At 36.4% G+C, this 11,720-nt stretch overlaps 1 protein-coding gene across 1 annotated transcript; it reads left to right on the forward strand.

The window, feature by feature from the left end:
- Positions 1-1,929: 1,929 nt before the first annotated feature.
- Positions 1,930-5,087, forward strand: LOC129506733 (60 kDa heat shock protein, mitochondrial-like). Its single transcript, XM_055320701.1, is given in 5 exon segments — positions 1,930-2,236; position 3,026; positions 3,614-4,253; positions 4,256-4,519; positions 4,522-5,087. Coding segments are annotated over 5 exon segments (1,716 nt in total). The 5' UTR covers positions 1,930-1,991.
- Positions 5,088-11,720: the final 6,633 nt, after the last annotated feature.

The raw sequence follows: 11,720 nt of genomic DNA on the forward strand, positions 1-11,720 counted from the left end.
TGGAGTGTACTAGTAGATACACAGACTGATGTTGGTAGAGCTGTTGTGGTTAATCCAGCTTTGGTGCCTCCTCCAAGGCCCAGCCCCTGCATAGAAGGTTAGGAGCTCACGTCCAGAAGGCCAGCAGGCAGAGTCTCATCTGCAGGCTGCTCTCTGGTGTGGAGTTCTTTTCCCACAGATCTGAGGCTTGTTTCCCAGATCTCACTTTATTTTGATCAAGATTGCATTGAATGTGTAGATTACATTGGGTAGTACAGACATTTTAACAATATTTGTTCTTCCAATACATGAGCATCAAGTGTTTTTCCATTTATTTGTTTCTTCTTTAATTTCTTTCATAAGTGTTTTGTAGTTTTCAGCAAACAGGTTTTTTGTTTTGTTTTGTTTTATTTATTTATTTATTTATTTATTTATTTATTTATTTATTTATTTATCTATTTATTTTACCTCTTTGTTTAGGTTTACTCCTAGTTATCATACGGATTTTGGTGCAATTGTAAAAGAGGTCAGTTCCTTCATTTCTTTCTCCTGCTTCATTATTGGTATATAGAATTGCAAAATACTTCCATATATTGATTTTATACCCTGAGATGTTGCTGAATTCCTGTATCAGTTCTAGTAATTATTTGGTAGAGACTTGTGAATTTCTATATAAAATATCAAGTCAAGGGCAGCCCAGGTGTCTCAGCGGTTTAGCGCCGCTTTTAGCCCAGGGCATGATCCTGGAGACCGGGGATCAAGTCCCACGTCAGGCTCCTTGCATGGAGCCTGCTTCTCCCTCTCCTGTGTTTATGCCCCTCTCTCTCTCTCTGTCTCTCATGAATAAATGAATAAAATCTTTTAAAAATAGAATATCAATTCATCTGCAAATAGTGAAAGATTTATTTCTTCCTTGCCTATCTGGATGCCTTATATTTCTTGTTTTATTACTGACACTAGGACTTCCAGTACTATTTTGAACAATGGTGAGAGTGTACATCCCTGTTATTCTTCTGACCTTAGGGGAAAAGCCATCAGTTTTTCCTCAGTGAGGATGATATTAACTGTGTGTCTTTCATACGTGGCCCTTATGATGTTGAGGTATATTATTCCTTCTATCTCTACTTTCTTGTGGGTTTTTTAATAAAGAAAGGCTGCCATAGCAGCCTGGGTGGCTCAGCGGTTTAGCACCACCTTCAGTCCAGGGTGTGATCCCGAAGACCCGGGATGGAATCCCACGTCAGTCTCCCTGCATGGAGCCTGCTTCTCCCTCTGCCTGTGTCTCTGCCTCTGTCTCTATGTGTCTCTATGAATAAATAAATAAAATGTTAAAAAAAAAAAAAAGGCTGCTGTAGGGGCACCTGGGTAGCTCGGTGGTTAAGCATCTGCCTTTGGCTCAGGGTGTGATCCCGGGGTCCTGGAATTGAGTCCTGCATCAGGCCCCCACAGAGAGACTGCTTCTCCCTCTGCATATGTCTCCACCTCTTTCTGTGTGTGTGTCTTTCATGCTTAAGTAAATAAAATCTTAAAAAAAAAGAAAGGATACTGTATTTTGCTAAATGCTTTTCCTGCATCTATTGATAGGATCATATGGTTCTTATCCTTTCTTTTATTAATGTGAAGTATCACATTGATTGATTTGCAAATATTGAACCACCCTTGCAGCACAGGTCAGGAATAAATCCCATTTATCCTGGTGAATAACTCTTTTAATGCACTGTTAAATTTGATTTGCTAGTATCTTGTTGAGAATTTTTGCATCCATGTTCATCAGGGATAGGCTAGTTATAGCCCTTTTATTGGGGTTGTTTGGTATTGGAGTCAGGTAATGCTGGCCTTATAGAATGAGCTTGGAAATTTTCCTTCCGTTTCTATTTTTTGGAAAAATTTCAGAAGAACAGGTATTAACTCTTCTTTAAATGTTTGATTGAAGGCAAACATGGGGCTCTGCCCCTCAGTCGCCGCTGCCGGCCTGCCTCGCCGCCCGCACGCTCCGCCGCGGTCCCGCAGAAATGCTTCGATTACCCGCAGGCTTCCGTCAGATCAGGCCAGTGTCCAGAGCCCTGGATCCTCATCTCACTCGGGCCTTTGCCAAGGATGTAAAATTTGGTGCCAATGCCCGAGCCTTAATGCTTCAAGGTGTAGATCTCCTAGCCGATGCTGTATCCGTTACTATGGGGCCAAAGGGAAGAACAGTGATTATTGAACAGAGTTGGGGAAGTCCCAAAGTAACAAAGGATGGTGTGACCGTAGCAAAGTCAGAATAGAGAACCCAGAGGTGGACCCTGAACTTTATGGTCAACTATATTCGATAAAGGAGGAAAGACTCTCCACTGGAAGAAAGACAGTCTCTTCAATAGATGGTGCTGGGAAAATTGGACATCCACATGCAGAAGAATGAAACTGGACCACTCTCTTGCACCATACACAAAGATAAATTCAAAATAGATGAAAGATCTAAATGTGAGACAAGATTCCATCAAAATCCCAGAGGAGAACACAGGCAACACCCTTTTTGACCTCAGCCACAGTAACTTCTTGCAAGATACATCCACGAAGGCAAAAGAAACAAAAGCAAAAGTGAACTATTGGGACTTCATCAAGATAAGAAGCTTTTCAACAGCAAAGGATACAGTCAGCAAAACTCAAAGACAACCTACAGAATGGGAGAAGATATTTGCAAATGTCGTATCAGATAAAGGGCTAGTTTCCAAGATCTATAAAGAACTTATTAAACTCAACACCAAAGAAACAAACAATCCAACCATGAAATGGGCAAAAGACATGAAGAGAAATCTCACAGAGGAAGACATAGACATGGCCAACATGCACATGAGAAAATGCTCTGCCTCACTTGCCATCAGGGAAATACAAATCCAAACCACAATGAGATACCACCTCACACCAGTGAGAATGGGGAAAATTAACAAGGCAGGAAACCACAAATGTTGGAGAGGATGCGGAGAAAAGGGGAGCCTCTTGCACTGTTGGTGGGAATGTGAACTGGTGCAGCCACTCTGGAAAACTGTGTGGAGGTTCCTCAAAGGGTTAAAAATAGACCTGCCCTAGACCCAGCAATTGCACTGTTGGGGATTTACCTCAAAGATACAGATGCAATGAAACGCCAGGACACCTGCACCCCGATGTTTCTAGCAGCAATGTTCACAATAGCCAAACTGTGGAAGGAGCCTCGGTGTCCATCGAAAGATGAATGGATAAAGAAGATGTGGTTTATGTATACAATGGAATATTCCTCAGCCATTAGAAATGACAAATACCCACCATTTGCTTCAACGTGGATGGAACTGGAGGGTATTATGCTGAGTGAAGTAAGTCAATCGGAGAAGGACAAACATTATATGTTCTCATTCATTTGGGGAATATGAATAATAGTGAAAGGGAATATAAGGGAAGGGAGAAGAAATGTGTGGGAAATATCAGAAAGGGAGACAGAACATGGAAGACTCCTAACTCTGGGAAACGAACTAGGGGTGGTGGAAGGGGAGGAGGGCGGGGGGTGGGGGTGAGTGGGTGACGGGTACTGAGGGGGGCACTTGATGGGATGAGCACTGGGTGTTATTCTGTTTGTTGGTAAATTGAACACCAATAAAAAAACAAATGTATTAAAAAAAAGTCAATTGACTTAAAAGACAATTATAAAAATATTGGTACTAAACTTGTTCAAGATGTTGCCAACAACACACACAAAGAGGCTGGGGATGGCGCCACTACTGCTACTGTCTTGCCATGCTCTATTGCCAAGGAAGGCTTCGAGATGATTAGCAAAGGTGCTAATCCTGTGGAAATCAGGAGAGGTGTAATGTTAGCTGTTGATGCTGTAATCGCTGAACTTAAGAAGCAGTCTAAACCCGTGACAACCCCTGAAGAAATTGCTCAGGTTGCTATGATTTCTGCAAATGGAGATAAAGAAATTGGCAACATCATTTCTGATGAAATGAAAAAGGTTGGAAGAAAGGGTGTCATCACACTAAAGGATGGAAAAACACTGAATAATAAATTGGGAATTATTGAAGGCATGAAGTTTGATCGAGGTTATATTTCTCTATACTTTATTAATACATCAAAAGGTCAGAAATGTGAATTCCAAGATGCCTATGTACTATTGAGTGAAAAGAAGATTTCTAGTGTCCAGTCCATTGTACCTGCTCTTGAAATTGCCAATGCTCACCGTAAGCCATTGGTCATAATTGCTGAAGATGTTGATGGATAAGCTCTGAGTACACTTGTTTTAAATAGGCTAAAAGTCGGTCTTCAGTTGTGGCAGTCAAAGCTCCAGGTTTGGGTGACAATAGAAAGAACCAGCTTAAAGATATGGCTATTGCTACTGGTGGTGCAGTGTTTGGGGAAGAAGGATTGACTCTAAATCTCGAAGATGTTCAGCCTCATTACTTAGGAAAAGTTGGAGAGGGCATTGTGACCAAAGATGATGCCATGCTTTTAAAAGGAAAAGGTGACAAGGATCAAATTGAAAAACGTATTCAAGAAATCATTGAGCAGTTAGATATCACAACTAGTGAATATGAAAGGAAAAGCTGAATGAACGTCTGGCAAAACTCTCAGATGGAGTAGCTGTGTTGAGGGTTGGTGGGACAACTGATGTTGAAGTGGATGAAAAGAAAGACAGAGTTACAGATGCCCTCAATGTCACAAGAGCTGCTGTTGAAGAAGGCGTTGCTCTGGGAGGGGGTTGTGCCCTGCTTCAGTGCATTCCAGCCTTGGATTCAATAACTCCAGCTAATGAAGATCAAAGAATTGGTATTGAAATTATTAAGAGAACACTCAAAATTCCTGCAATGACCATTGCTAAGAATGCAGGTGTTGAAGGATCATTGATAGTTGAGAAAATTATGCAGAGTTCCTCACAAGTTGGTTATGATGCTATGCTTGAAGATTCTGTGAATATGGTGGAAAAAGGAATCATTGATCCAACTAAGGTGGTAAGAACTGCTTTATTGGATGCTGCTGGAGTGGTCTCTCTGTTAACTATGGCAGAAGTTGTAGTCACCGAAATTCCTAAAGAAGAGAAGGACCCAGGAATGGGTGGAATGGATGGAATGGGAGGTGGTATGGGAGGTGGCATGTTCTGATTCCTAGAATAGTGCTTTGCCATTCTTAATGAACTATAAGAGGAAGCTCAAGGCTGTGTTCCTCAACCATAACTTAAGTCAGTTGAAGGAAATGACTGAAGAAAAGGCTGGCTGATGTTTAAGAAAATTGCTATAACCATCAGTTATTGGTTTCAGTTGACAACATATAATGGTTTGCTGCTGTCATTGTCCATGCCTACAGATAATTTATTTTGTATTTTTGAATAAAAAGACATTTGTACATTCCTGATAACTGAGTGCAAGAGCCATGTACCAACGTACTGCTTTCAACTTAAATAACTGAGGCATTTTTACTACTATTCTGTTAAAAGCAGGATTTTAGTGTTTGCCATCACCAGATGAAAAGTTAAGCAGCCTTTCTGTGGAGAGCAAGAATAATTGTGTACAAAGTAGAAAAATATCCAATTATGTGACAACCTTTGTGTAATAAAAATTTGTTTAAAGTTAAAAAACAACAACAACAGAAAAAAAAAAAACAAGGCAGACATGGGCATCTGGCCCTGAACTCTTGTTTTTTGGGAGATTTTTTTTTAATTATTATTCCTGAGTCAGTTTCTTTGCTGGTGATGGGTCTGTGCAAATTTTCTGTCTCTTTCTGTTTTTCAGTTTTGGTAGTTTATACATTTCTAGGCATTTTTCCGTTTCTTCCAGATTGCTGAATTTGTTGGCATATGGTTACTCATAATATTCTCATATAATTATTATATTTCCACAGTATTGATTTTGATCTCTCCTCTTTCATTCATGATTTTATTTATTTGGGTCCTTTTTCTTTTTGATAGATCTGTTTGGGGTTTATTAATTTTGTTGATTCTTTCAAAGAATCAATTCCTACTTTTGTTGATCTGTTCTACTGTGTTTTGGGTTTTTTTTTATTTCTGTATCATTTATTTTTGCTCTAGTCTTAATTATTTCCCTTCTTCTGCTGGTTTTAGGCTTTATTTGCCAGTCTTTTTCCAGCTCCTTTATGTATAAGGTTAGTTTGTATATTTGAGACTTTTCTTGCATCCTGAGGTAGGCCTGTATTGCTATAAACTTCCTTCTTATGACTGCCTTTGCTACATCTGAAAGGTTGTGCACTGTCAGGTTTTCATTTTTATTTGTTTCCATGTATTTTTTATTTCTTCTTTAATTTACTGGTTGACTCATTCATTCTTAAGTAGGATGTTCTTTAACCTCCATTTGTGGAGGTGGTCCTTCTAATATTTTTCTTGTAGTTGACTTCAAGTTTCATAGTGTTGTCTAAAAATACACATCTTATGAACTTAATCTTTGTGCAATGGTGAAGCCTGATTTTTTCCAATATGATCTATCTTGGAGAATGTTCTTTTTAAAAAATTATATTTATTTATTCATGAGAGATACACAGAGAGAGACATAGGCAAAGTGAGAAGCAGGGGAGTCCGATGTGGGACTTGATCCCAGGTCTCTGGGACCACACCCTGAGCCAAAGGCAGATGCTCAATCACTGAGGCACCCAGGCGTCTCTATGCTGGAAAACGTTCTATGTGCACTCTAAAAAGATGTCTATTCTGCTGCTTTAGGTTGATATGCTCTGAATATATCTGTTCAGTGATATCTGGTCCAGTGTGTTACAACGTTCTTTGACCACAATACTATACACTCAGAAATTGTAAAATTCCTAATAAAAACTTAGAATATATAAGATACTAAAATAGATAATGGAAGTATATGTACCTATATAAGAAAATGCATAAATATTTTAATAATTATTAATTTCATGTCAAACTCTTAGGAGCTATTTAATATTGAACAAAAATTTATTCCTCTAAACTTGAAATTCTCTAATATAAATTAGTTGAAATTAAGGTCCAGAACATAGAAATTCAACTTACAAACATTTTTATATAGCTACTCAATAATACATGAAATTCAGAAAATCAAAACTGGATGTATTTCCTCTTCTTTTCTTCAGGTGATATCACATCCTGAACATAAAAAGCATCTAAAAAGAACAACATAGAAATTCTGCAATAATAATCACCTTTTTTCACCTTCATCACACGAATATCATCCTGAATTTCTATCCCTCTTTACCCACACTTGTGTTTTTCTTCTTTTTGCTTTTGAGCCTGTCATTCCCAGTGCTTAGAATAGAAAGTGCTTTGCATTAAAGGCAAAGGGATCTAAGTTCAAAAGATCCCGTAAAGGCAAAGGGATCTAAGTTCAAAACTCAACCCTATCACTTAATTTCTTAACATTAGGAACAAGGATTCACTTATTTGATTTATTACTTTCTAATTTTAAAGAAGAGATCATTATAATTCTGTGAATATTGTAGGATAAATGAAATAATATGTGTAGTAAAGCCAAAATCAATTTTACCCCTTCTTTTGAGCATTCTGTGATGCCTTTCTTTGTCTCTCAGCTTAGAATTAAAGATTTTTTTCCACATCATCTCGCTGTCCTTGTGTATTCATTTGCTTCTACACTACTTCATATTATTGCACTTACTAGCTTAAACCTCTAAGCTCCCCCCCCCCATAATGATGAAATCTGAAAGCGTTAATTTAACACTTTGGCAAACACTAGATATAGAATTGTATAAAAATAATTTTATCAGATAAGGAGCCTTTATAGAGAGTAAATAACTTTATTGGCTGAGAATTAGAGAATTCTGAATACTCTGAGGAGGTTGGTCTTCTCAGCATGATCATAAAGTACAATAAACTGAGGATACTACTGGAGGCAAGTTAGGAGGGGTAAAAGTCCAAATAAGAAGATTAAAAGTATACATGCTCTGCCCCTGGTTATCATGACTATGAATATTCTAATCATGTTTATTAACATTTAAAGGTAAAACAAATCAAGACATTGGAAAAAATTTAACTGGCAAAAAAAAAGACACACATAGCTTTTTATCAAAGGTTTATACATCTTAATATTTTTGTTGGATATTTTGTGTATTATAAAATATTACTGTTGTCCCTACAAAGTGGAAAAAGTGGAGAGTACTTGCTCTTTTGTAAGTAATTTTACTCTAAAGAATAGACTTTCTTATTGAAGAGAGAGGTGTTTTTTTTTTGTTTATTTGTTATTTTTGTTAGTTTTATTTTGTTGGAACTGTTTCTAATTTTATCTCAACATTATATAGAGCTTTAAATAAAACTATTTGTTATTTTGAAGATAGCCTCAGTTATATTCTAGTTTGTATTCTCTGTTCCATCTATGATGTTAATTTTTAATATGTTTAATAAATCCCTATGAAAAATATGCATATATGAAAGAAAGAGGGAAAGAGTAGGAGAAGAAACATTATCAGTGATGGTGCTATTGATGTTGGTGATAATTAGAAGGAAGATAAATTACAGAAAACAGGACATAAAGGCCAAGTTCACCAATATAACAGTTTAGTGATGAGAATCTAGTACTAGAGTGTTGGCTTTGGAGATTGAGCAAGAAAGATTACATAAAAAAATTATTTTCAAAAAAATTTCAATAAATTACAGATAAATAAATGAAGGAAAGAAGTCAAATTTCCACCTGATTCCTATGTTTCAAGTGTGGTTGATAGGATTATATTTATGCTGCTGATGACAATGGGTAAGATAAAACATGAAGTGAACCTTGCAGGCTAAATGGTCATTTAATTTTATACTCAAAGTTGAAATGATAAAAATTTATGAGAAATTGCTTTTGTGTCAGTTGTTGCTATAATAACACTGTATGACCAGCCATTAGGAATATAATGTTTTTGTTTTTTTTAACCCAGTTTATCTCATGCTCAATTGTCTGTGGGGTCAGCTCCAACTGAGTTGATATAGGCTGATTGATTTCACCTGGATTTGGTCTCTGCTATGGCAGGCCTGCTTCATATGTCTTTATTCCTCTGGGATCAGCAGGGCACCTGGAGCAGATTTTTCTTATGAATATGACAAAAATGTAAACAGGCAAATGAAGAAACACAATGTCTCCCAGTTTCATAACTCATACAGTATCCCATCCTCCCATTTTCCACTGGTTAAATCTAGTTGCTTAGCCAAACTCAACACAGTGGGTAAGGAAATGCACTCTCATTAGATGAATTTGCAAAGTCATTTTGCAAGGGATGTGGATATAGGGAGAGGTAAAGAATTACAATTTGCCCAGTTTTAAGTACATGACTATATCTTAAACAAAAGTTCCAGTATGTGCATTTGAAATAAGTATAGAGAGAGGTTAAAAAAAAAAGTCATTCCAAACAAGCAAGTCATTAGTATTGTCCCTTATACTAAGCTGATGATACCTGCATGGGTGGCTCAGTTGGTTGAACATTGGACTTGAGATTTCAGCTTAGGTCATGGTCTAATGAGTAGTGAAATTGAGCCACATGGGGCACCATGCTCAGTGGAGAGTCTGCTTGAGATTCTCTCCCTCTACCTCTACCCCATTCACTGTTTCTCTCTTAAATAAATAAATAAGTCTGAAATGAATATTGCACTGTATGTTAACTAATTGGAATTTAAATTTAAAAATTTAAAAATTTAAAAATAATAAAAAGATAAATCACCCAATTAAAAACAAAAATGTGCTATGTACATATAGTGGAATATTAGCCAACCTTAAAAAAGTAAATCCTATTACATGTTACAATATGGATGAACTTTGAAGACGTTATGTTAAATGAAATAAGCCAGTCACAAAAAGACAAATACTATATGATTCCACTTATATGGGATCTAAAGTAATCTAATTCATGGAAACAGAAAGTAGAATGGCAGTTATTAGGGGCTACAGAGAGAAGAGAAAGGATTATTTAATGGGATAGGATTTCAGATTCGCAGATTCTAAGGATTCTAAAGACTAGCTTCACAACAATGAATATATTAACACAATTGATATTAATTAATCAATTAATATTTAATAATTAATTAATATTTAATATGTTAAATATATTAACACTACTAAACTATACATTTTAAATGATTAAGATGATCAGAACAAAACATCAGATAATGTAGGTTCTATCCATCCCATTACCATGCATGCTTCAGCATTGCTTCCCAATATGTTACAGGCATGTGGATTTGTTCAGTCTACTTTGGTTAAACCTTCAGACTCTCTTTTAGAGCTGAACACTCTTCCATAACTCCATCGAGCTCTGGGTTCTGCCAAAGTTCTGTCCTGAATTGACCCATTATCAGAACCATATTGCCATTAACCGATTTTGAATATTACGGGCCCAAGCTGTGCTCCCTGGAATGAATTTTATATTCTATGATAACTTAGGTTATCATAAATAAATGTCATAAACAACGTTTCTTAGATATTTCTCTTGTACATCTCCTTATCTATATACTACTTATTTCATAATCAGGCCCAGATATGGATATCAGTGCCCAAGGTACAATTCAGACTTCTACAACGTTTATTGTAGCTTGCCCTGTATAAATTACTTCGTAGTCTTTTGTGTACCTAACCCCTACTAAGAATGACAGAGAGATTTAGGCATACTTCCCTTTAATTACTCCTGTCACTGCATGCCAATTAACCTGACAGTAACTTGCCCCAGGTGCACTGTGTTTCTGTTGCCATCTGCTGCCATACTTCTCTGCTGTGATGGAATAGGGTGAAGGAAGAAGTTGAAGGAAACTGTTTAGCTATTATGATACAGGCACAAAACTTAAAGTGCAAAGTATTTGGCACTCTGGAGATTAGGAAGGAAAGAAGGAGGGAAGGAAAAAATTAATCTAATATCTATTTATTTTGTGCCAGGGAAAACTTGCTAGGTGGTAGTTTACCTCCTTTCAAAACTCATAATGGGAAATAGTATTCTTGTAAATAGTATTAAATAGTATTCTTGTAATTTTGTTGGTAAGGACCATGAGGCTTACAGAGACTTATTGATGAGAACTTGCTTCCCAGTGCAATAATCTTGAAACTTCTGTGGGGTCCTTCAGTACTGTTTTACAGAATTGGGCTTCAAGAAAGTTCCTATTGTTTTTTGATACCATCTAACAGCAAAATATTGACTGTCTGGTCTCTGGGGAAGAAATGTAGGTGTAGTTCAATTTATGAAGATGTATTTCCAAATATATAAAATATAGATTTTCCCTTGCATTTTAATTCTGTATTATATAATAAAGTACAAGGGATTTTAACATGTGAAAAACACTTATGATAACTATTTTCATAAATTAAAGATTTCCTTAAAATTCAGTATTAACTATAGTTGCTGATTTTCATATAATGTTGCTTATGCAAGTGCTATCTCTGTTATACTTCTACTCTTGATTTTATAACCTTAAAAATGATATTTCACATTTGGAAATATGGCTTGTAAAAATGATATATTAATATCAGATAAATATTTAAGTTTTAATTTTAGTTAACATACTAGTGCTATATTATGTTCAGTTTTACAATACATTAATTCAACAGTGCCCTAAATCACCCTGTGTCATCACAGCAACTGTGTTCCTTAACTTCCATCACCTGTTTAACCCATAGTCTACTCTGGTAACTATCAGATTGTTCTCTATAACTCAATGTCTGTTTCTTGCTTCGAATCTCTCATTTATTCCTCTACGTTTTTGTTTCTTAATTACAGATATAAGTGAAATCATATGGCATTTGTCTTTCTCTGTCTGACTTATTTCACACTCTCTAGCT

The sequence above is a fragment of the Nyctereutes procyonoides genome, unplaced genomic scaffold, assembly GCF_905146905.1.
Source record: "Nyctereutes procyonoides isolate TBG_1078 unplaced genomic scaffold, NYPRO_anot_genome, whole genome shotgun sequence".
Classification (NCBI taxonomy): Eukaryota; Metazoa; Chordata; class Mammalia; order Carnivora; family Canidae; genus Nyctereutes; species Nyctereutes procyonoides.